Source organism: Tamandua tetradactyla, chromosome 13, assembly GCF_023851605.1.
Source record: "Tamandua tetradactyla isolate mTamTet1 chromosome 13, mTamTet1.pri, whole genome shotgun sequence".
NCBI lineage: Eukaryota > Metazoa > Chordata > Mammalia > Pilosa > Myrmecophagidae > Tamandua > Tamandua tetradactyla.
Genome location: NC_135339.1, coordinates 46,979,703 through 47,005,439, shown reverse-complemented (window position 1 = coordinate 47,005,439; position 25,737 = coordinate 46,979,703). Strand labels below are relative to the sequence as shown.

General features: G+C 37.0%; 1 protein-coding gene across 20 annotated transcripts in view; it reads left to right on the top strand.

Annotated features, from left to right (window-relative positions):
* Window positions 1-25,737, top strand: part of SGMS1 (sphingomyelin synthase 1) — a 485,077-nt gene that overhangs the window by 398,463 nt on the left and 60,877 nt on the right. For all 20 annotated transcript variants that reach the window (XM_077125326.1, XM_077125323.1, XM_077125311.1 and 17 more), the window contains one exon: window positions 14,205-15,057. In XM_077125326.1, coding sequence (XP_076981441.1) covers window positions 14,417-15,057 — 641 coding nt within the window. In that variant the 5' untranslated portion in view covers window positions 14,205-14,416. The remainder of the gene's footprint in view (window positions 1-14,204; window positions 15,058-25,737) is intronic.

Sequence of the window (25,737 nt, the reverse complement as noted above, 5' to 3'; positions counted from 1 at the left end):
AAACTAATCAAGACCCACCCAAATGGGTGGAGACATGTCACCTAATCCAGTTTAACAACCACTCTTGCTTAAATCACATCTCCAGGGAGATGATTTAATTACAGTTTCAAACGTTCGATACTGAATAGGGATTAGAAGAAACGGCTACCTTTACAAAATGGGATTAGGATTAAAACATGTCTTTTCTAGGGTACATGCATCATTTCAAACCAGCACAACTAGGTAATGAATAGTGAGGAAAATATGGATGATGAGACAGTTGTAATTCTGATGGCTTCTTGATTTTCTTTCTGGAATGATGGAAAGTATCTCAGACCAGAATTTCATTATGCCTTTCCATTCTGATTTCAGCTTTATCTTTGTTAGTGATGTGTATATCAACACACATCCCAGGACCATTGTGTGTTGGGAATTTGAAGAACTTGGAAACCTAACTATATACATAGGGCAAAGGCCCTAGTTATTTAGAGAAGCCTACAAACCTATTTATATTTTTAAAGAAAGCTGATATAAGGAGTAATCTATATTTGATTTTACATTGCAGACTCTATGTTTAAAAACATAGAATATGCCTCAAGAAAAATTATTTTCTCTTATCACCTATATTTTCTCTTATAAAATCTGAACTAAATGTTGTGCACCCACCAGATTTTGTTTGATTATATAAGAGTAAATAAAATCATGTGTACACCCTATTGTACTTTTAAGTTTGTTTTTAGAGATCTTTGATGCCGGAAGCAGAGAGTTCAGTTCTGTATATGTCTGTAAAACTAATTATGCAGGCACTACTTCCTCCTTTCATTTATCATTATCAGCATTTAAAAACATCTGAAACCTCCCTGTGGGTTCTTCAGTGGCATCCCAGCTGTGTTTATTCAACTTGGGCCCATCATGCCTTAAAAATATCTTAAAATTCATTTCTTAATTTTGTGGCACTCATTTAAAAATTCTGTAGAATCTTCAAAGAAAGAATAAATCATGTTATAAAAAATTTTTATGTTTTTGAATATTGCTTTATGCTTTCCAAAGCACAGTCAGATACATATAAATCCCTTAACAAATGGAATGAGCAAGTGAAATCAGTTATTCCACTACAGGAAACGGAACTATTGGAGTTCGAGGACAAGTTAATGCTATCGCGCAATTCTGAGCAGTTGCTCCATGGATATTAGTATTGTGCATTTTATGGTATTTTAGTTCTTGAAAACTTGTGGTCAGTGTGTAATTTATATGGTAGGTTTTGTTAAGTCAACACTGTCTTATTTCTAGACAATACCAGCTGATTCTTTTTGAGTAAAGATAAACAGATATTCATCAATGATTTTATAATCTTTTGTTTGTTTAATGTATTTTTCCATTGCCAGAATTATTACTTTAATTTTCTGTTTTTAAAGATCTGGCTTTGATAAAGCCTCATAACTATTTTAAAACTTGGAGCCAAATTGAATTTAGCAGATTTGTTTTTTACTTAATTGAGGCCAGATACAAAATCCTGCTGGGTTTAGAAGCTATAGTGAACATGTTGTTTTCCTGCTCTTTATCCTATAGGACCCATACTTTTTTTTTTTTAAGACCTTCTAACACTATTTTTTATTTATGTTCGAATCTGTGAGGCCATTGAGGGAAGAGCGCTGAAAATCCTCTTGGGTTTTAGTGTAGCCCCAGGGCCAACTCTTCCCTATTTGTGAGATTATAGATAAACCACAATCTCAATGGACTTTAGTTTTTCTTATCTCTAAAAATTATGGATTGAACTCTTCCATCTCCAAAATTCTGTGGTATTCTGGGATAAAAAGTTAATGTAGAGATTTTACCCTTTAGTTTTCTCCCTAGTTTTAAGAATAAGTATAATGATTTGGACTACACACTATTTCCTAACATTCTCTCAGTAATGGATCCATAATGGATTTGAGGTGGCTTTCTAGTTGATAGTTGTGATTTTTATTGTTTTCTGAGTCCAAACCAACGTATATACAGCCTCCTGGGTATAGAAAATACTTTGAAAATACTTTGCCTTTTCTTTTAAAAAAATGCCACAAGAGATTCTAAATCAAGAGTGTGAGTCCAGGGGAAAGTGATTTTCACATCTCTCCTTCTACACATTACACATGGGATCTGGGGTCTCTGACTAAATCTCCACCATTTAGTAGTGACCTTTAAAGTACAAGTAGCTTTCACTTACATAAAAGTGGACTTTTTTCCTTTTGCTTTTGCACAACTTCAATATCAGCTGCAGGAAAAAAGCATGTATGCTTTTATTTTTCAAGCTTCAGACTTACTTGAAAAATGGTTTATTTTCTCTTGAAATTTAGAAGGTTGTCTTTGCTCATTTGTGTCGGAATGATTAGGCTTTTACAATACCGTTCAGTTGTGACAGTTTCAGTAAATATTTATGAAATGTGACTGTGGGCACTGTTGGGTGTTGAAAGGATGTAGGATGTTATCAAAAGATCAAGATGTAGAGAGTGTAGAGAATGTTGCAGCACCATGAAGCAGAGAGTCTACCAGCCAGTGACCTTTGGAGATGAAGAAGGAAAACACCTCCCTGGGAGCTTCATGAAATAGGAAGCCAGGAGAGAAAGCTAGCAGATGACACCGTGGCCACTGTGTGCCCTTCCAGCTGAGAGAGAAGCCTGACTGTGTTCTCCATCTGCCTTCTCACTTGAGAGAGACCCTGAACTTCATCGGCCTTCTTGAACCAAGGATATCATCAAAAAAGTGAAGACAGGGGACTTCCGGAGAAGATGGCGGCTTAGTAAGACGCGCGGGTCTTAGTTCCTCCTTCAGAAAAGCAACTAAAGAAACAGAAACAATGCGAAACAGCTCCCGGAGTCACGACAGAGACCAAAAAGACAGCGTACCCCATTCTGGAACGGCTGAACGGGCAGGGAGAATCCACTGCGGTGAGATACCCGAGGGGCGCGCGTTTTCCCGGCTGGGGCAGCTGGCGACTGGGGTCCCCTCCACACACGTGGCTCCCCAGTCTGACTGGGAACGTTGGATAGCGGGGCCCTCCCGTCACGCTTGGCGTCTGGGGCCAGCTGGGCAATTTGGACCGGCACTCCCCCAAGCTGCGGCGGCCAGCGATCCCCGCCTCCACGTGCGGTTTCCCGGGCCGACTGCCCCACAGACAGACGAGCGCCACGAGCGCCACCTACTGGGCAGGAAAAGAAAAACAGAGCCCAGAGATTTCACAGAAAAACCTTTCAACCAGCTGGGTCCCACACCCAGGGAAATCTGATCAAATGCCCAGACACCAGCAGAAAATAATGGATGACGCTCGGAAAATTGAAGATATGGCCAGTCAAAGGAACAAGCCAATAGTTCAAATGAGATACAGGAGCTGAGACAACTAATGCTGAATATACGAACAGAAATGGAAAAACTCTTCAAAAACCAAATCAATAAATTGAGGGAGGACATGAAGAAGACATGGGCTGAACAAAAAGAAGAAATAGAAAATCTGAAAAAACAAATCACAGAACTTATGGGAGTGAAGGACAAAGAAGAAAAAATGGAAAAAACAATGGATACCTACAATGGTAGATCAAAAGAGACAGAAGCTACAATTAGTGAACTGGAGGATGGAACATCTGAATTCCAAAAAGAAACAGAAACTATAGGGAAAAGAATGGAAAAACTTGAGCAGGGGATCAGGGAACTGAATGACAATATGAAGCGCACAAATATACGTGTTGTGGGTGTCCCAGAAGGAGAAGAGAAAGGAAAAGGAGGAGAAAAACTAATGGAAGAAATTATCACTGAAAATTTCCCAACTCTTATGAAAGACCTAAATTTACAGATCCAAGAAGTGCAGCGCACCCCAAAGAGAATAGACCCAAATAGGCGTTCTCCAAGACATTTACTAGTTAGAATGTCAGAGGTCAAAGAGAAAGAGAGGATCTTGAAAGCAGCAAGAGAAAAACAATCTGTCACATACAAGGGAAACCCAATAAGACTATGTGTAGATTTCTCAGCAGAAACCATGGAAGCTAGAAGACAGTGGGATGATATATTTAAATTACTAAAAGAGAAAAACTGCCAACCAAGACTCCTATATCCAGCAAAATTGTCCTTCAAAAATGAAGGAGAAATTAAAACATTTATAGACAAAAAGTCACTGAGAGAATTTGTGACCAAGAGACCAGCTCTGCAAGAAATACTAAAGGGAGCACTAGAGTCAGATACGAAAAGACAGAAGAGAGAGGTATGGAGTAAAGCGTAGAATGAAGGAAAATCAGATATGATATATATAATACAAAAGCCAAAATGGTAGAGGAAAATATTATCCAAACAGTAATAACACTAAAAGTTAATGGACTGAATTTCCCAATCAAAAGACATAGAATGGCAGAATGGATTACGACCCAGCAATACCACTGCTAGGTATCTACTCAAAGGACTTAAGGGCAAAGACACAGACGGACATTTGCACACCAGTGTTTATAGCAGCATTATCTACAACTGCAAAGAGATGGAAACAGCCAAAATGTCCATCAACAGAAGAATGGCTAAACAAACTGTGGCATATACCTACGATGGAATATTATGCAGCTTTAAGACAGACTAAACTTATGAAGCACGTAATAACATGGATGGACCTAGAGAACATTATGCTTAGTGAGTCTAGCCCAAAACTAAAGGACAAATACTGTATGGTCCCACTGATGTGAACCGACATTCGAGAATCAGCTTGGAATATATCATTGGTAACAGAGACCAGCAGGAGTTAGAAACAGGGTAAGATAATGGGTAATTGGAGCTGAAGGGATACAGACTGTGCAACAGGACTAGATACAAAAACTCAAAAATGGACAGCACAATAATACCTAAGTGTAATGTAACTAGGTTGGAACACTGAATGAAGCTGCACCTGAAATATGGTTTTTTGTTTGTTTGTTTGTGTGTTTGTATCTTTTGTTTTTGTTTTTTTCTTTTTCCTTTATATATATATATATTTTTATTAGTATTATTATTTTAATTCTCTTCTCTATATTAACATTCTATATCTTTTTCTGCTGTTTTGCTAGTTCTTTTCCTAAATCGATGCAAATGTACTAAGAAATGATGATCATACATCTATGTGATGATACTAAGAATTACTGAGTGCATGTGTAGAATGGAATGATTTCTAAATGCTGTGTTAATTTCTTTTCTTTTTTTTGATTAATAAAAAAATTAAAAAAAAAACGACAGTAGTTTTGAAACTACTATTAAAAAAAAAGTGAAGACAACTCAGAGAATGGAGGAAAATATTTGCAAATCATATATCTGATAAGAGACATATTTAAATATGTAAGAATTCTTACAACTCCGTAATAAGAGGACAGAAAATTAAAAAATGGGCAATTTGAATAGAATCCCCCCCCCCAAAAAAAAAGGACACCTGGCCAATAAGCACCTAGATTGATCTTTGACATCAATAGTCCCAGGGAATGCAAATCAAAACCATGAGATTCCACTTAATATTCAGTAGGATGGCAAAAATAAAAAAAGACAATAACAAAAAAAAAAAAAAAAAAGATCAAGATGTACTATTTGGGGATAATTTTTAAAGCTTTCATTCCTTTTACGCAATTGTTTCTTCAGAGAAGTAGCAGCCTATGTACAGGTGGGTAACATATTTGTTATCCCTAATTTCCAGAGGAAACCAAGGCTTGGAGAGCCTAAAGGACTTTGTCAAAAAATTAAATAGCTGAGTTGGGTCTCAAACGCGCTCCCTGACCTACACAACCAGTGTTCTTTCCATCTTTCCATTACACTGTACACACAGCAATTTAAATTAAATTTCATTAAATTTATGTTAGGGAATTCAAGGGAAGTAAAAAAAAAAAAAAAAAAGGGTTATAAAACAGCCAGAAGAGACTTCACAAGAAGGTCCTTAAAGACTAAAGGGCAGAATGTAGATTTGCTGAAGAGGAGAAGGGGGAGAATTCCAGGTTGGGGAAATGCAGTGACTAACTTAAGGAAAATTAATCCTAGTTAATTAATGGAAGCCATTATTCTGTCTTGCTATCTCCTAAGAGATTATCTAGCTACCAGAAATTGTCTAATGACTTGCCTTTGCAAGATTAGCATTCCTTCATTTGGATACTTAGATGCTTGCAATGCCAGAATGAATGCATGTACAAACATATATTTAATTCTACTGTTTTTCTCCTCTTATCCCCCAAATAAAATCCCTCAAATGTAAAGATTCTACTTAACTTTTATTTAAATGAGAAAATATTTGGAATAAAAGCCAGTCTCCTATTTGGATAACAGCAGTGGCAGCAATGATGACAAGTAGTGTTTATTGTACTTACAGTGAACCAGAAAATGATCTAGGTTTGTCTTGTTCAACAAAAATATGAAGTTAGCCATATATATAGTTTTAAATTTTCTAACAGTCCAGTCCCATTTAACAGTTTGAAAAGAAATAAATGAAAATAATTTTAAGAATATATTTTGTCAGTATAATCAAAATATTTTCAACATATAATCTTTATAAAAATTATTGATTAGAAAATTTACATTACTTTTTTCATAATGTCTTCAAAATCTAGTGTATATTTTACACTTACAGCACATCTCAATTTGGACTAGCCACCTTGTAGGTGTGCTACAGTTAGCTAGTGGCTCCCATAGTGGAGAGCTGCTGAGTGAACAGTGAGTGAAGAACAAGATAAGCAAGATCCCTGCTCTCTCGAGTTATGTAATATGAGAGAACAAACAATAGTATTAAGTAAACTAATATAAGAGATAATTTCAGGAGTGATAAAGGCTATCAAAATGTGCAGGGTAATATGATGGAAAACAACTGGGTAGGATGGGCAGTGTGGGCATCAAGGAGTGGTGATGGGAGTGTTAGCACCATCACCCATGATTTGTATCAACCCTCCCACCATCCAAATTGTCAGCAAACAGCATGTCCTTAAGGTTGCAAATGCAGCTTCAAGATTCATGTCCTGGTCAGGCCTTGCAGGCAGATTCCCACCATTGAGTGCTATGTAGAAATTGCTGAGTTGGGCTTGCTTGTAGGCTATCAGAGAAGGCCTTTCTGTGAGGCCTGAAGGCTAACAAAGAATGGGCTGTTTGAAAAGCCTCTCAAACAGAAGAAATAAAGGCAATGGAATAGAAAGGAGGCTGGGCAGAATGTGAGAGGGGAAGAATGAGGGCAAGTTAGAGAAGTAGAGAAAGAAAGACTTGGTTATTTGATCTCGCTATAAGAGATAAAGAAACCAAGGCTTAATGCAGAACAGAAATTTGAAGCCAGACAGTTCCATGTCATAATCATGCTCTCTACTGCTCTTTGTTCTGCAACAGCACAGATAAATGCTAAATATCTGCAAAAAAATGCCTGTGAGAATATGCAGGGTGGTTGTTCTAGTTTGCTAGCTGCCACAATGTGATATACCAGAAATGGAATAGCTTTTAAAAAGGGGGAATTTATTGAATTGCAAGTTTACAGTTCTAAGACTGGGAAAATGTCCCAATTAAAGCAAGTCTCTAAAAATGTCCAAATTAAGGCACCAACAAGAGGTTACCTTCACTCAAGAAAGGTTGTTGCAGTTTAGGACTTCTCTCAACTGGAAAGGAACATGGCGAGTATGACAACATCTGCTAGCTTTCTCTCCAGGTTTTTTGTTTCATGAAGCTCCCCTAGGGGTGGTTTCCTTCTTCATCTCCAAAGGTCTCTGGCTGCGTGGGCTCTCATGGTTCTTATGGCTCCCTTGCAGATCTCTCATTTTTGTAGGCTCTCTACAAAATGTTTCCTCTTTTAAAGAAGTCCAGTAAACTAATCAAGACCCACCTGGAGTGGGTAGAGTTACAACTCCATGGATGTCATCTAATCAAAAGTTACCACCCACAGTTGGGTGGATCACATCTCCATGGGAATAATCAAAAAGCTCCTAGCCAGCAGTATTGAATGAGGATTAAGGAATGTGGCTTTTCTGGGATCCACCACAGATTCAGACCAGCACAGTGGGGATAGTTTTTTTAAATTTGAAAAAAAAGTATGTTTCTCTCCTAAATAATGGGAAGAGTAGATGTTAGGTACCTTCAGAAAGACACATTGATATTTGAAGGCCCTATATTAAATCATCTTCTACCTATTGATTTTTTTCATACTTTAAAGAATAGTATCTCTCAAAAGAAGATATTATCTGAGTGTTCTTCCCATCAGGGAGAAGTGAAATACTGCCTTGGCCTGGGTCTGGTCTCTATGTTCTGAGGTGATTTCCCCTTCTGGCAAGCAGTGTGGGTCACTGCAGCTGATCTCCTACTCTAGACAAGGAGCAAAATGGAGAACTTATGTGAGAAGCCCCTATCTTTGTTCAGTTCTTCTGGTCCTGGACATTCCACCAAGAATTTTTCATTAGTGTTCTTACAGCTGCTTTAACATGTTGGGGATTCCCTTGGCTCGTATCCTAACTATGCTAAAGAGTATTTGAGAAGAAGCCTGGGGTAGGATGCCAGGAAATCCTTTTTACTGCAGGACCTTGTGACAGAGCTCACATTTGGCAGGTGTATCTTCTCATGTTTCTCTGGGCATTGCCAGTAGCAATTGAAATTCCTCTCCAGTGATTTTTAAGCAGCCAGAGGCTACCTAGGTTTTTATTTTTCTTTCTGGAGAATGCCCACCTTGATTCTTCTCAACCATCCAAATTGTTTTTAAAGTGGTTTTCAGTATCAAGGGTATTTGCAGTAGGTTTGTTTTCCGTTAAGCTGTCTACATCTTGTTAGGTCTAAAGGACATTTTTTGAGCTACTGACCAGATATTGAGCACCTGAACACGAGGAATGTGAGATACATAGATCCCTAGGGTCGTCATAGCTTCCGAAATAGGTCATAGGCTCCTCTGGGAGTCTAAACAGACACAACCACTACTGGATGTGGTAGGTGCACAGCACTGTGGACAGTCAGAAGAGGAAATGCCCAAGGTCTGGCATATGAGTATCTTTTAAATTTTACTGCCATTTGATTGGTTGATTTTTGAATTTGCAAGTTGGGAATGGACCTAAATCCCAACCTCATTCCAGTGTCAGATTTTTGGATCCAGTAGAGACAAGTTTAGATTTTGAAACAAGAAGCCTGAGTTTAAGTCTTGTTTGTGCCAGCTACCAGATGTGGGACTGTTGCTCTTTTAAGTCAGTAGTTCCCATTTATGTTCCATGCGAAGTTAATAGGAGTTATGGGCACATCAATTTGAGAAATCTTTATAAATCATTTTCTTGCTAAAGAACTGGAACAATAATTGCCTTACTGGAGAAGTTAGCATGAAAATATGTACAGTTGTCTTAGGAGAGATTACAATATGCAGTTCCTAGATTTATTTGGCCACAGAATCCTTTTTTTTTTAAACTTTGTTCATTTATTAGATTATTAATCTACTAAATATGCTTAAGAGAAGACTGTTACCAGTAATTTCTAGCGCTCCAAACTTCCAAATCTCTGCAGGATTTTTTTTTTCAGTTAACACAACATTCATCACTGAAGAAAAAAGGTTATTCCTCTAGTAGACAAGGTTTTCTCATAGTGAGATCGGTTGGACAGTGGCTGTTGGATATATGAAAGTTTGAGGAAGAAAAAAAAAGGTGGGTTGGGTACCCTTTGAAAAATGCAATTTTAGAGCTAGGTTATGTGTCATCAAGTTTCATAAATGCTGTGAAGTAACCCCATTTTACAGATGAATAAGCTGAAGCTCGTATAAAAGGCTATGCATGGGAGATGCTTAGAGTCAAACCATGGTTTGTTTTATGCCAAAGGCCATTCTTTATTAAAGTGATGCTTTTTTATAGTGTTAGGTCTTTTATTTTTAACTTTGCTTGTTTTTTATTTTAAATGATTATTATAAAAGTAATATATGTTTACTGAAAAAAAGTAGGTGGGGGGAAAGTAGAAAGTACTCTAAAGCCCATCAATGAGTATGACTTCAGTTAATATTGCATCTATTCCTCTCCAATTATTTTATGCAATGTTATATTCCTTAACCATAGGTATGATTAATAGATATGACATTTATATATATCATAATGTGCATATTTTTATTTTTACATAGATAAATTTTTAAATTATAATATTTTGAATCCAGCTTTTGAATCTCCCTTATAAATACACAGATACAGTGTGATGTGCATTTTGGTATTATCACACAACTAGTTAAGTATTTTAATAAATAAATACTCTGAACTAGACCATATACTCAGAAACTTAACTTTAACTTGTTTATGTGAGCTGCCACTTTAACCATAGGCAAGTTCCTTCATTTTTCTGGACCTCGGTTTCCTTGTTCATAAAATTAGTTCTATCAGATCATTAGTTTTTCTAACGTGGAGTTACATGGAACCACCTAGGAAAAGAAAGGCCAACATAGTAGATAGGACCTTGGCTTTTCACTCTACCTGAGCTGCAACCCAGGCAGCTGCATTTAGAGCTCTTGTATATTTGGGGCCCCAAGCACATTTGGAAGGAGTATTCACTGATTTTTGTGGAAACTGTAAAAATTGTTGTACCATATGATTTTTTTCAACTTTTTTTAAATTGTGAAATATAACATTTATACAACAAAGCAATAAATTTCCAAGTACATTTTTAATAAGAAGTTATAGCACAGATTTTAAAGTTTGGTGTAGGTTACAGTTTGACGATTTTTCATTTTTTCTTCTAACTGCTCCAAGACATTGGAGACCAAAAGAAATGTCAATATAATGATTCAACAGTCATGCTCATTTCTTCCTGTCTTCTCTGTTATAATCCTCCTTCTCTCTTTTTTTTTGTGAAAAATTAATATATACAAAAAATCAATTAATTTCAAAGTACATTGTAACAATTAGTTGTAGAACAGATTTCAGAGTTTGGTATGGGTTATAATTCCACAATTAAAAGTTTTTACTTCAAGATCAAGATAGGTTTTAGCCTCAAGATCAAAGGCTTAGCCTATTGATTTGAGTGTCCCTAATGTTTGACATACTATCCTGGGTTTCCCTGGTGGTAAAGTTTAATAGTTCCCTATTTTTTCTCCTATCCTTCAAGGAACTTTGCCAATGCTTCTTAGTTATCTGCTTAATATTCTCTGGGGTGTACCCAGGCATTACATTAAGCTCTACAGGATTAAAGGCTCTCATTCTTATTCTGAACTCCCTGTGTTTGGATTGTTTAAATGATCTGTCCAGACAGGTTGAGTTAGACTATGTGCTATAGAAAATTTAGGTTCTGGACAAAATAAACCTTCTTCCTTAGGTCTCAAAGTGTAGGTGAAGTTCCAAAATACATACAATGTCTTCCTTACCCCTGTATCCTGAGTTACCTTAATCCCAGCCTAATTGGCTTCATTCTTATCTCTGAATACCAGATTACATATATATAAAACAGCTTCTCAGAAATCCAGAAATAACAATTACTGCTCTGCTCTCAATGTAACTGCTATAAGAGTTTACAATCTAGGCCCAGGTTTTCTTATAAGTATTTTCTAAATGAGATTGTATAATATTTGCCCTTTTGTTTCTGGCTTATTTTGCCTCACCAAATGTCCCACAGGTTCATTCACATCGTTGCATGCCTCACAACTTCTTCCTTTTTGTAGCAGCACCATGTTTGATCATATGTATACACTTTCATTCACCAATCTACTTTTCAGTCAGTGTGTCTTTCAGCTACCTTCATCTACTGGGCCTCATGTATAAAGTCCAAAGTCAACAATCCATTAACACTGTCAATTTTAGATAATTTCATTGTTCCCCAGAGAAAGATAACCAATAAATATACCTTCACCAAATAAAAATCCAGACCTCCCCTAACTCTTGTCCTACCCCCCATTACATACACCCGGTATTGCTGCAGTACTGTTGATGTTTTCCTGTTAAACATAGCCCGTAGCATGCAATGGCAATTTTCTTCCATACCCCCAAATCATACAATCTTTGTATAAGATTCATACCTTTGCAGTCATTCATGTAAGAACTTTATATTTCTAGTGCTAATTGGTGAGGCACATGAGTCTGTATAACTGCTTTCAATCATATTCACCTTCAATATGGTAATATTACTTATAGACCCACTAGTGAACTGCCTTCACCACTGTTACCTTACAGTTAATAAGGTAATATTAGATAAGCATTCACTCATCTCTAGGTTCCATGTGTCTCTAGGTCCCCTATATTCTGTATTATAAGCCTCTGATTTTACCTTTACCATGGTCATAAAAATGGTACCTATCCTTTTGTGTCTGGCTTATTTCACTCAGCATTATGTCCTCAGGGCTCATCCATCTGGAATATACTGCTGCATAATCCAGCATATGTATATACCACATTTTGTTAATCCACTCTTCTGTTAATAGGCACTTGGATTGTTTCCATCTTTTGGCGATTGTGAATTGTGAATAACGTTGCTATGAACATTGGTGTACAAATCTCTGTTTGTGTCACTGCTTTCAACTCTTCTGGGTATATACCAAGTAGTGATATTGCCAAGTCAGGTCATAGGACACTTGATAATTTAGTTTTCTGAGGAACCTCCAGACTGTCTTCCATAGCCCTGTACGATTATACTTTCCCACCAGCAGTGCATGTGTCCCAGTTTCTCTACATCCTCCCCGACATTTGTAGTTTCCTGTTTGTTTAATAGCAACCATTCTTATAGGTGAGGTTATATCTCATTGTAGTCTTGATCCTGCATTTTCCTTATAGCTAATAAGAATGAGCATCTATTCATATGCTTTTTAACCATCTGTGCTTACTCTTCAGAAAAACTTCTATTTGTATCTTTAGTCCATTTTATAATTGGATTGTTCTTTGGTTGTTGAGTTATATGAATTCTTTATGTATACAGATATACAGAACCTTTATCCAATGTGTGATTTCCAAATATTTTCTCTCAAGTTGGCTGCCTCTTCACTTTTTTAGCAAAGCCTTTTGAGGCACAAAAACATTTGGTTTTGAGGAGTTCCCATTTATCTATTTTTTCTTTTGTTGCTTGTGCTTTAGGTATAAAGTTTAAGAAGCTATCTCCTATTATTAGGACTTGATGTTTCCCTACATTTTCTTCTAGAAGCTTTATGTACTATTTATTATATTTAGGTGTTTGATCTAATTTGAGTTAATTTTTGTACAGGGTATAAGGTAAGGGTCCTCTTTCATTCTTGTGGCTACTGATATCCAGTTCTCCCATGATTATTTATTGAAAGGACTGTTTTGTCCCAGCTCAGTGAACTTAGGGGTCTTGTTGAAGATCAGTTGACCACCATTTGGTGGTCTATTTCTGCACTCTGTATTTGATTCCTCTGGTCAGTACTCTTGTCTTTGTGTCAGTGCCATGCTGTTTTGACCACTGTTGCTTTATAATAAGTTTTAAAATCAGGCAGTGTTAATCTTTCCATTTCATTCTTCTTTTTTAGGATGCTTTTAGCTATTTGCTAAAATGCTGTTAGCTATTAGCTATTCGGGATCTTTTTCCTTTCCAGATGAATTTGGTAACTAGCTTTTGCAAGTCTTCAAAGTAGGTTGTTGGAATTTTGATTGGTACTGTGTTGAATCTGTAGATCAATTTGGGTGAATCTGTAGATCAATTTGGGTAGAATTAACGTCTTAACTACATTTAACCCTCCTATCCATGAGTAGGGAATGTCTTTTCACCTATTTAGATCATCTTTGATTTCTTCTAGCAATGTTATATAGTTCTCTGTGTACAAATCCTTTACATCCCTAGTTAAGTTCATTTTTAGATACTTGATTTTTTTAGTTGCTGTTTTGAATGGAATTTTTTTCCTTAATTGACTATAGCATATTTGAAATTATTGTTCTCTTCTGTGATGTCTATTAAGTTGCTATGTGTTGTTATGTACATTTTTAAGCATTTATTTACTGGATGGAATTAAGCAAATTTGCCATATTTTTTCTGGTTATTTTGGGAAGCATATAAGTGCAGAGAGAATCACTGATAGTTATTGAGCAGTGTCCAAAGAGCTTTAGAATTATTTCTTGGAAAAAATAGCCATTGGGAGTCTGTAAACATTTCCCCTTTGACCCTGTAAATTTTCAGATCCAATTTTAAGCTCTTCTATGGAAGACTAACAAGGGAGTCCCTTAAGATAATGTGTTTGAAATCTATGGAGTTTACTCATAATTGATTTCCCATTTCCGTCTGCACGTTGATTTTGCATTCTAAATCATTTTGCTGATTTAGATATCCCAACATCCTGATATTTTCTCTTGTCTCCACAGAGTGAAGAATCTTCTTCAAAAATGAGGTGAATTAATGCACAGGCACTCAGGAACCCTGCACAGCTATATGAAGTGTTTAAAAACTACCCTAACCATCTTGCCAAATAAGTGTCTGCTCACAAGGCTGACAGGATGAATGAGCCAAGGAAGGACGGTGTCCTTCCCTGTAGGAATATTGATTGATGACCTCCTGAGAGCAAGCTGGGGTCTGCATGTTGTCTGCCAATACAATGAAGGAAGTGGTGTACTGGTCACCCAAGAAGGTGGCAGACTGGCTGTTGGAGAATGCTATGCCAGAATACTGTGAGTCTTTGGAGCATTTTACAGGCCAAGACTTGATCAGCCTAACTGAAGAGGATTTCAAAAAGCCCCCTTTGTGCCGAGTCTCCTCTGACAACGGACAGCGGCTCTTGGACATGATAGAGACCCTGAAAATGGAGCACCACATGGAAGCACACAAGAACGGCCATGCCAACGGGCACCTCAACATTGGCACAAATGTCCACGCCACTAATAACAGCTTCAACACCAACATCAAACCCAACGGGATGCCAAATGGGTATAGAAAGGAAATGATAAAGATCCCCATGCCAGAACCAGAGCGCTCCCAGTACCCCATGGAGTGGAGCAAGACTTTTCTGGCCTTTCTGTATGCACTTTCTTGTTTTGTTCTCACCACAGTGATGATCTCAGTCATCCACGAACGAGTACCTCCTAAGGAGGTGCAGCCTCCACTACTGGACACGTTTTTTGACCATTTTAACCGGGTGCAGTGGGCCTTTTCTATTTGTGAAATTAACGGCATGATCCTTGTAGGACTCTGGTTAATTCAGTGGCTGTTCTTAAAATACAAGTAAGTAAAGCCAAAACTTTCAGATTGAACCATTGGGGATTTGTGCTATAGACATCTGATTTTTATTTGAAAATTACATTTGTCAAGCAGTGGGAATTGAAGCATATTATTTCCTTAAAAAAAAAACACATCCTGTTAGACTAACTAAAGCTCTGGCAGCTTTAAGAAAATGCTGTTTGTTGTCTGCTTGGCACAAGATTAGTACAGAATGATGAATAAGGTTCTTAAGAGGTGATGTTCTTCTCTTTTCACTGAACAGGAAAGAAGACTCTCAGACACATTCACAGAATACAGGCTTTTGAATCACCCAAATTCTCCATGTTATTTAGCCATCAAATAGAGTTAACAGTTGTCCTAAAGTACCGCGAATGCCTGTATAGATTTTTCCCGCAAGAGTCAGACATCTGAAATCTTAGCAAGATGTAATTTAAAATGTATCAAGTATAGAGTTCAGAACAGATATTCTTTAGTAGGTTGGGAATTGGAGAAAAGATATCCTCAGGGTGTGACTTCCTTCAGGTAGGTGAAATATGTATTAATCTGTATGGATTTTCACTTTCTAAACTGCCATTGTACTTTAAAGCAATGTGTGGCTACTCCATTCAGGTTTCTTGAAACTTTAAATGGGGCACTTCTTTTTAGTTTCAGGTGCTCCCAAAGTGGCTTAATGTCCCAAGCTCTAAACTCAACACAGATCCTTAAGACAGACTTTTTGCCTGGGTTCCCTTTAGCAAACTAAGCACCTACATTAAGCCCTAGTCATTTGATGTCTAATTTTCCCATCAGCAGAACATCTTTATGGCTTTCACACATAGGAGTTGGAAATTGGTTTTTTAAGGAATTAAGTTTCTGTCTGGTGGACTGTGTTTCATGACCCATAGTGTGATTGAATATTAAGTAAATCATCTTAAATCAAAACAAAATGCAGTCTGAGTTTATGGTAAACATTCTCTAAGAGAAATGAGTCTTTTCCTGGTATTTTACAAGGCCTTTTATATATATATATATATATATATATATATATTATGAATCTGCAAATGGAAATTAAAACCATTTCCTGACCCTTTGCCAGGAAAGAACTATCTTAACTTTTGAAAAGGAAGTTAAGTGTCTGGGATTTATTTTGGAGCTGGCTTGCCAGTCCTCAAGTTTAAACTAAATTTAAAATAGAAAGGATGGTCTGAACTGCATTTGATTTCATGGAAGACTTTTGTTGTTTCTTTTAGTCTTAAGAAGTTAATAAGGTAGGAATAGACTTTAGAAATATTGGGCTGAGAATTTATTAAAAACATTCTCTCAGCTGTCAAATCTCAGTGCTGCTTTTGAGTTTTTAAATGGTCCCAAACAAACTTTTTTCCATAAAATTCTCTTGGAAAAGGTGCCAGTACTTTCCTTTACAATGTGTAGATCAACTCAAATTATGTTTCCTGGGTTTTTCCTGATGTTTGTTTTTTTGTTTATGTGACTTTCTTTACTGGTTTTCGTCAAAATTTATACACGCAATCCTTACTGCTCTGGAATATAACTGTAAGTTGTACATATGTGAGTCCAAATCTTTCAGAGAACTGTGACTTTATAGATAACATTATTCTTATAAATAAAAGAAAATAGCCTAATCATAGGACTAATTTCTGGGAAGTGTATTACTCTTATATTTTTATCAGTAGGGAATTTTCTCTTCTGTTTCCCCTTAGGCTCTCTAATATCGTGTTTCATTGGTAGTTATTGCCAGTACAATAGTCATTTATATATTTACATTGTTGAGCAATAATATACCCATTGATTTGTGCCTCAGGCAAAATTAACCCAGTGCTGGGATGCAGGCAGCTTGGGTTCCAGCCCTAGCCATGCCCTAACATGGTGGATGATTTGGGTAAATTCTTAAATCTCAGGAGCCTTGTTTTTTTCATGGATAAAATAAAAGCCTTTGAGTCGAGATAATTTTTATTATTGTAGGCAACTATGTTTTGATTCTGACATCATTGACTAGGCCAATTATAATTTGAATTTTATTAGCTTCAGAGTGTTTGTGACCAGAATACATTCAACTGTGTTGCACTTCAGCAAGATAGGGATGTGGGAGCTAGAAAAAGACCATTGTCATGGTTATCCTAAGCATCCCTGTATTCTACCAGGGACGCCTGGGTTTGCCATCTCCTTCCTCATTACCTCTCCTCAGTGCCTGTGGCAGACTTGACTTGTAAGAGATAGAAAGATAAAAATTGACACATTGAGCAGTGGGTATTGTTGGAACTGCCTTTTTCTGGTTCTTACAGAGAAGATTAAAATGCTTTATAATGCTGGAAAGACCACTTATTTCTAATTAGTTGGCCTTTGTAATATGGAAGTTTTATTTGTAGATAAATGGATCCTTCTGGTTATAAAATACTCCAATTAATAAAGAGTTAACCTCTTCCTCTATTTGGGTTGACCCTCCTGAGTCTTGACGCTTCTTCCCAACCTCCACAAGAAATTTTGCCACTTAGAGCACGTTTTGTACAACTCCTTTGAGGTAAGCCTATTGGACCTGTAATTCCCAAGAGGGCATTTTACGTTGGTTTTAATAGTCCTGGGAACCTTTAAAAAATCAGCCTATTCTTTCTTGCTTCTATATCTTCTACTTTTTAGAAAGAATTTGGCTGAAACTATAGAGGATGATTTATTAACTGAGAAATTAGGTTACTGGAATTTGACCGACTCTCCCCAACAACATACACTTCAGCCAGGTGTTTGAACTGCTGGAAGACTTATTGCTGAGTTTGTGACATTGTGGCACTTGGTTCTATACTTATGTTGTATACAGTTGTCCTTAACTCTTAAACATAGGTTGCTTTTTGTATTTAAATTTTTTTATCTCCTTTCATTTTTAACATTTCCCCCTTGTGTCTGTATGTGTATATGTTTATATTTACATCCCTACATACCATTCACATGGGACTTCCATGACATTGAGAGTGGAAAGCAACAGTAATGCCTATCCATGAGAATTTTTTTGTTTTTAAAATTGTAAACAATGTTATCTCCCCATTTAGAATTGGAGTTTCAAGCCACTGACTAGGAAAAAATCCTGGGAAATCTCTGCATTTGTATCAGACTTCACTGCAAAACAGGTATCCCTTGTTTTAAGAAAGCATGATAAAGAATATGTTAAATTTAAAGATTTGATAAAGCCTGAAGACTCTATGGAATTTTCATGCATGGCTAACATGGTGGCACCTGTGGGAGATATGTGTGGCTCAGCTCTGTTAGGGCGTTAGGAGAAGGCCAGGGAGCAGGATGGTAAAATTTCTGTTTTAAGGGTTTTCTCATCACCTGAGAAATCATGATAACTTAGTAAGGTAATCATAGGTATCTCAAGCTCACCTTTTCTAAAGCCAGATTTATTATCTTTTTTTCCCCAGCTTCCTTCTTACTCAACCAGTGACATTTCCTAGAAATCTAGGAGAGCTCTTCAGTTCCTTTTCTCCAAATAGTCATTAAATTCTGTCAATTCTGTCAGTACAGATTTCAGATCTGTCTGCTCTTTCCGTTGCTATTTAGTGCTGCCTAGCAGGTGCTAAGATGAAGGGCCAACTCCTTAGAACGAAGTATAAGGTCCTTTGTAGCCTGGCCCCAGTTTGTCCTGCTTCATCTCTAGCTACTCTACACACAGCTTCTCCCAAACACATCCAGTTCATAATACATTCCATTCCATTAATTGTGTTTATGTCTTCTTCACTGCTAGATTTTAAGTTTCTCAGGAGAAAAGACTAGATCCTATTCATTAGTCATGATTTTATCCTAGAGCCTGGTACAGTGCCTATCATTCAGAAAGTGCTCATTTAAAATTCATTCAGTTCATATTCATTGAGCTATGTGCAAATACTCTTCTAGACCTTGAAGATGCTGCAATGAGCTGATGACCCTGATGTTCTTACTGAGTTTTTGTATGGATCAGGCAGGAAGTAAATACAGGAAGATATAATTGCAAGTGGCAAGCTGTTGGAAGGGCCCAAGAAGGTCACCATACTGATAAATGGGTCTATTCTATAGGAAAATGTGACAATTATAAATAAATATAGACCTAACAGCAGAGCCCCAAAATATATGAAGCAAATATTGACGGATTTGAAGGGAGAAATAAATGGTTCTAAATTAATAGTAGGAGACTTTAATTAATGTGGAAATAAGTGAAATCAAGAATAAAAAAATAATAGAATCAATGATACCAAAAGTTGATCCTTTGAAAAGATCATTAAAACCAACAAACCTTTAACTAGAATGACCAAAAGGGGGAAGGGGTGCAGATAACTAAATTAAGAAATGAAAGGGTAGATATTACCACCAACTCCACAGAAATACAGAGGATTATAAGAGCCTACTATGAACAACTGTACACCAGCAAATTAGATAACCTAGATCAAATGGACAAATTCCTAGAAGCACATTAATTATACTGACTCAAGAAGAAATAGAAGATCTTAACAGATCATTAAAAAGTAAAGACATTGAATCAGGAATCAAAACCTCCCAGAAAAGGAGTGCCCAGGACCAGTGGTTTCGCAGGTGAATTCTACCAAATATTCAAAGATAATTGACATCAGTCCTGCTTGAACTCTTCCAAAAAATTGAAAAGGTAATAGCCCCTACTTCCTTCCTAATTCCTATTATTATCAAAATAATAATTTGGTATTACCCTAATACCAAAACCAGATGAAGATACCACAAGAAAAGTCCAGCACAATTTCTCTTATGGATATAAATGCAGAACAAAATACCATAAAACTGAATCCAGCAGCACATCAAAATATTTATTCACTGTTATCAAATGGGAGTTATCCTAGGTATGCATGTGGGGTTCAACATAAGAAAATCAATTAATGTAATACACTATATTAACAGAGCATAGGAATGAAAACTACATGATCATCTCAACTGATGCAGAGAAGACATTTTTAAAAATCCAGCACTTCTTGATAAAAGCACTTTGAACCCTAGGAATGGAAGGGCACACCGTCAACATGATAAAGGGCATATATGAAAAACCCTCAGCTGACATCATACTTAATAGTGAAAGACTGAAAGCTTTCCGTGTAAGGTTAGGAACAAGACAGGGATGTCCTGTGTCATTGCTGTTATTCAACATTGTACTAGAAGTTCTAGGCAGAGCAATTAGGCAAAAAAAGAAAGAAAAGATATCCATATTGGAAAGGAAGAAGTACAACTCTTCCTCTTTGCAGATGACATGATTTTCCTGTGGATACAGAAAATCCACAACAAAGCCACTACAGCTAATAAATGCATTCAGCAAAGTGACTGGGAATAAGATCAACACCCAAAAATCAGTAGTGTTTTTATATAGTAGTAATGAACAATCTAAAGAAGAGTTCAAGGAAAAAAATTCATTTATAAGAGAAACTAATGGAATCATATATCTGGGAATAAATCTAACCAAGGATGTAAAGGACTTTGTGGTAGTTAGGTTCCTAGTTCTATTGCTGTGGACTGAGCCAATGGCATGTGAACCTCCTTTGTTGCTGATTACATCTGCAGTTGACTACGAGGCATGCCTGCTGCATTGAATGATGTTTGATTTAATCTGCTGGTGCTTAAATGAGAGAGTGCAATGTAGCATAGCCAGAGCAGCTCAGCCCAGGCCTTTGAAGATGCAGAAAGGAATCACCCTGGGGAAAGTTGTTGGAACCTAGAGGCCTGGAGAGAAGGCCGGCAGAGATCACCCTGTGCCTTCCCATGTAAGAAAGAACCTCAGTTGAAAGTTAGCTGACTTTCTCTGAAGAACTATACATTAACTAAATAAATCCTCTTTTATTGAAAGCCAATCTGCCTCTGGTGTGTTGCATTCCAGCAGCTAGTAAACTAGAACAGGCTTGTACACAGAAGACTACAAAACATTGCTAAAAGAAATCAGAGAAGACAAATAAATGGAAGAACATTCCATGTTCATGGATTAGAACACTAAATATTGTTAAGATGTCAGTTCTACCCAATGATATACGGATCCAACACAAACCCAGTAAAAATTTCAGCAACCTTCACAGAAATGCAAAGACCACTTATCATATATACATGGAGAGGTTATAGGCCCCAAATAGCCAAAGCCACCTTAAAAAAGAATGAAGTTGGAAGACTCCTGATCTTAAAACTTATTACAAAGCCTTGGTAATCAGAACATGTGGTAATGGCACAAAGATGGGCATATAAACTGGTTAGAATGAAATTTAGTGTTCAAAAAATAAATCCTCGCATCTATAGCCAGTGGCTTTTTCTTTTTAATTTTAAAAATTAATAAAATCTTATATCCACATAATGTAGTATTACTCAGCCATTAAGAGAAATGAAGTATTCACAAGGATAGACATAGATCAATTGAATTAGGAGTTCAGAAATCAACCCCCACATCTATGGGCAATTGATTTCTTAAATTAATTATATAACTATATTTTGAGTATTAGTTTTTGAATGATAAGTTTATTGAATCAGTACAAATCTTACCATTAAAAAATGTCCACAATTTAAAATGAAAGCTCATTAACTGTGATATTGCCATAAACCTCTCAAGGCTGTTTTAAACTACAACAGAAAAGGCTCCTGGGTGATTGCTCCGTGGGTCCCTCATCTGTGAACAGAATTATGCAGTGAGTCCCTGCACTGGTGCTTATCAATGCCTGTGCAACCTTCATACTTAAACAAAACGGCTTATACTCAGCCATTCACACTGTCCCTAATAATCTGTTGGTAATACAATACTGCCAACACATCTTTAAGAAATTCATTTATATATTAAAGAGAGTTTTCTTTTTTAATCTCCAGGACTTGAACCAAACCCATTACTACTGTGGCATATTACTTTTGAGATTTAAATCCAAAGTACTTATTTATATCCATTCCTCTTTTAATGCAATTGTATTGAGATATGTTCATATACCCTATAATCATCCAAAGTGTACAATCAGTGGTTCACAGTATCATCATATAGTTGTACATTCATCACCACAGTCAATTTTTGAATATTTTTATTACTCCAAAAAAATAAAAATAAGAATAAAAAATGAAAATAAAAAGGAAGACCAAAACACCCTATACCCTTTATCCCCCCTCAATAATTCATTTTTGTGCTTATTTTTATTCATCTGTCCATACACTAGATAAAGGGAGTGTCACCCACAAGGTTTTCACAAATGCATGGGCACACTGAAAATGGTATATAATTATACAATAATATTTAAGTATCAAGGCTACTGGATTACAGCTTAACAGTTTCAGGAATTTCCTTCTAAGTATTCTAATATACTAAAACCTGAAAAAAGGATATTTACATAAGGCGTAAGAATAACCTCCAGAATGACCTCTTGACTCTACTTAAAATCTTTCAGCCAGTTTATTTTGTTTCATTCTCTTCCCTCTTCTGGTCAAGAAACTTTCTCAATCCCCTGATGTTGGGTCCAGGCTTATCCCCAGGAATCTTGTCTCATGTAGCCAGGGAGATTTATATCCCTGGGAGTTATAATCCACATAATGGCGAGAGCAGTGAGTTTACTTGCAGGGTTGGCTTTGAAAGAGAGGCCACATCAGACACACCCATTTTTTTGAAGGCTACTCTCCATAAGATTAATATTTTGAAGCCCCATATCACTAAGGCCGAACACTTGGAGAAATGGCTAATTGAATTTTTGATGAGGATGTCAAATTCAGTCGCTGGGCAAAGAATAGTCTCTTCAACAAATGGTGCTGGGAAAACTACATATTCACCTGCAAAAGAATACCATGTACAAAAATTAACTCACAATGGATCAAAGACCTCAATATAAGAACTTAACCTATAAAATTCCTTGAAGAAAACAGAAAAATCTTCAGGCCCTTGCGTTAGGCATTGTATTCTTTATACCAGAAGCACAAGCAACAAAAGAAAAAATGGGTAAATTGGATTTTGTCAAAATTTAAAGCTTTTCAGCCCCAGCCTGGGACACAGTCACTGCTGGAGTTGTTGAAACCCAAGAAGAATCAGATTGCCATTGATGAATGATGGTGATGGTGGCCAAGAGAATGTCCACATGCCAAAGCATCCCAAGTTGTCAGATAAGACTGTGCCCACCATCAGGTCACGAAGGCCAGGCAGTCTCTGAAGTTATGAGACTGCATGAAGGAATAGGATGCCTGTAGACATTTCTACAGGTAGCTTCCCAATAGGGTATCCAGTATCTCTGTAATTATCTACACTTGCACCCTGAAGTCGTGCCTGCCACTGTGTGCTGCAGCTGTCCTGAGAATGGCAGGCCACAGACTCCCTCAAAGGAAATCTAACAGAGACTTCTACAGATGAAGCACTGTGCCCTCTGGTACCAACAAGAAAGCCTAGGCTGGGGCTGGGTCAGCAACTGAAGTCCAGTTTAGAGACCGATTTGGTCAGGGACCTAGTTAGACACCTCAGTAAAATTGTAGCAAGGGATTATTTTGTGCTGAATAAACTATATGCCAGGCTTGTGCTGGGCACTGGGCATTCAGAGACAAGTAAAATGCCAGCCCTACCCTCCAGGAGCTCAGAGTCAACCATATGGTTTGCCTTTCTATACCTCGGTTTCCTCCTCTGTTAAATGGGGGAGAAAACATCTTTATCCCCTTCACATGTCTGTTGTGTGACCTTTGGCATGCCATTTCACCTTCATTTGCCTCAGTTTCCTCATATGGCTATTGGCAAGGGGGCTCAATTCCTCATCACATGGACCTCCCCTTAAGGTAGCTTGAGTGTCATTACATCTTGGCAGCTGGCTCTTCCCAGAGCATATAAGCCAGGAAAGAGAGTTGGCCGGTAGACTTTTGACAAGGACACCTTGTCTACTCAATTGGGAAACAATAATCTCTTCACAATGGTGCTGAGAAAACTGGATATCCTTATGTAAAAGAATGAAGGTGGACTCCTACCTCATATTATATACAAATATCAATTCAAAATGGATCGAAGATCTAAACATAAGAACCAAAACTTTAAAACTCCTGAAAGAAAATGTACAGAAGCATCTTCAGGACCTCATGTTAAGCAATGGTTTCTAGGACTTTACACAAAAAACATGGGCAACAAAGGAAAACAGTAGATAAATGGGACATCATCAAAATTAAACACGTACATCATGGACTTCGTCATGAAAGTAAAAAGATTCCACTTACAGAATGGAATAAAATATTTGGATACCACATATCTGATAAGGGTTTAATATCCAGAATATAAAAGAAACCTACAATCCACAGGAAAGTAAGCAACCCAATTTTAAAATGGGGAAATTAACTAGAATAGGTATTTCTCCAAAGAAGATATACAAATGGCCAAAAAGCACATGAAAAGATACTCAAAATCATTAGCCATTAGAGAAATGCAAATCAAAACTACAGTGAGATATTATTTCACACCTGCTAGATTGTCTACTATTTTATAAATGGAAAATAACAAGTGTTAGGATGTGGCAAAATTGGAACAGTCATTCATTGTGGGAATGTAAAGTAGTATAGCCACTGTGTAAAACAGTTTGATGGTTCCTATGACCTGACAATGCCACTTCTTGGTATGTACCCTGAAGAGTTGAATGTAGGGACTTAAACAAATATTTACACACCAATGTTCATAGCAGCATTATTCACAATAGCTAAAAGATGGAAGCAACCCAAGTGTTCACCCACAGATGAATGGATAAACAAAATGTGGTATATATATATATATATATATATATATATATATATATAGATACAGTGAAATATCATTCAGCCATACAAAGGATGAACCTGGAAAACATCAGGTTAAGTGAAATAAGCTCAGACACAAAAGAACAAATACTGTGATCTCACTGAAATGCCATAATTAGAAGAAGCAAATTCACTGAGTCAGAAACTAGGGGTGAGGGTAGGGGTAGGGAATGGAGAGTTAATGCTTAATTGATACAGAGGTTCTGTTTGAGTGATGAAAGTTTTGGTAATGGATGGTAGTGATGGTAGCACAATGTGAATATAATGAACACTACTGAATTATATATTTGAAATTTTAGATTGTGTGTGTATTACAGTAAAAGAAGGAATAAAAATTTAAAACTAGGTGCACGAGTAGTTAAGTGGTTAGAATGCCCACCTTCCATGCAGGAGACCTGGGTTCAATTCCCAGACCATGCACCCAAACAAAAAGAAAAAAAAATTTAAACCAACAACATAGGACTGTACAACTCAAATAGTGAACACTGATATGAATTATGGACTACAGTTAATAGTATAATTATAATAATATTGTTTCATTAATTGTAACAAAATTCCCACACTAATATAAGATGTTAATAATAGGCAAAATTGGGTTTTTAAGGGAGGCTGTCTAGGAACTCTATTTTCTACATTATTTTTTTTAAACCTACAGCTTCTCTGATTAAAAAAAAAGACTTAAAAAGATAGTAAGTAGAAATAAGGGCAGTGAAGGAAAATAGTGTAATGAGATAGAGAGGGCAGCCATATCCTGAGTCCTGGCCTCTTGCCCTCCTCCTCAGACATGAGCTTCACCACCTGCTCCACCACCTTCTCCACCAACAACTGATCTCTGAGCTCCTTCCAGTTGCCCAGCCAACTGGTCCAGCTGATGTCAATGCAGGTGCCAGCAGCTCATTCTCCTGAAACTCTGTGTCTTGCTTCTCTAGTTCCATGGACGGCTGGGAG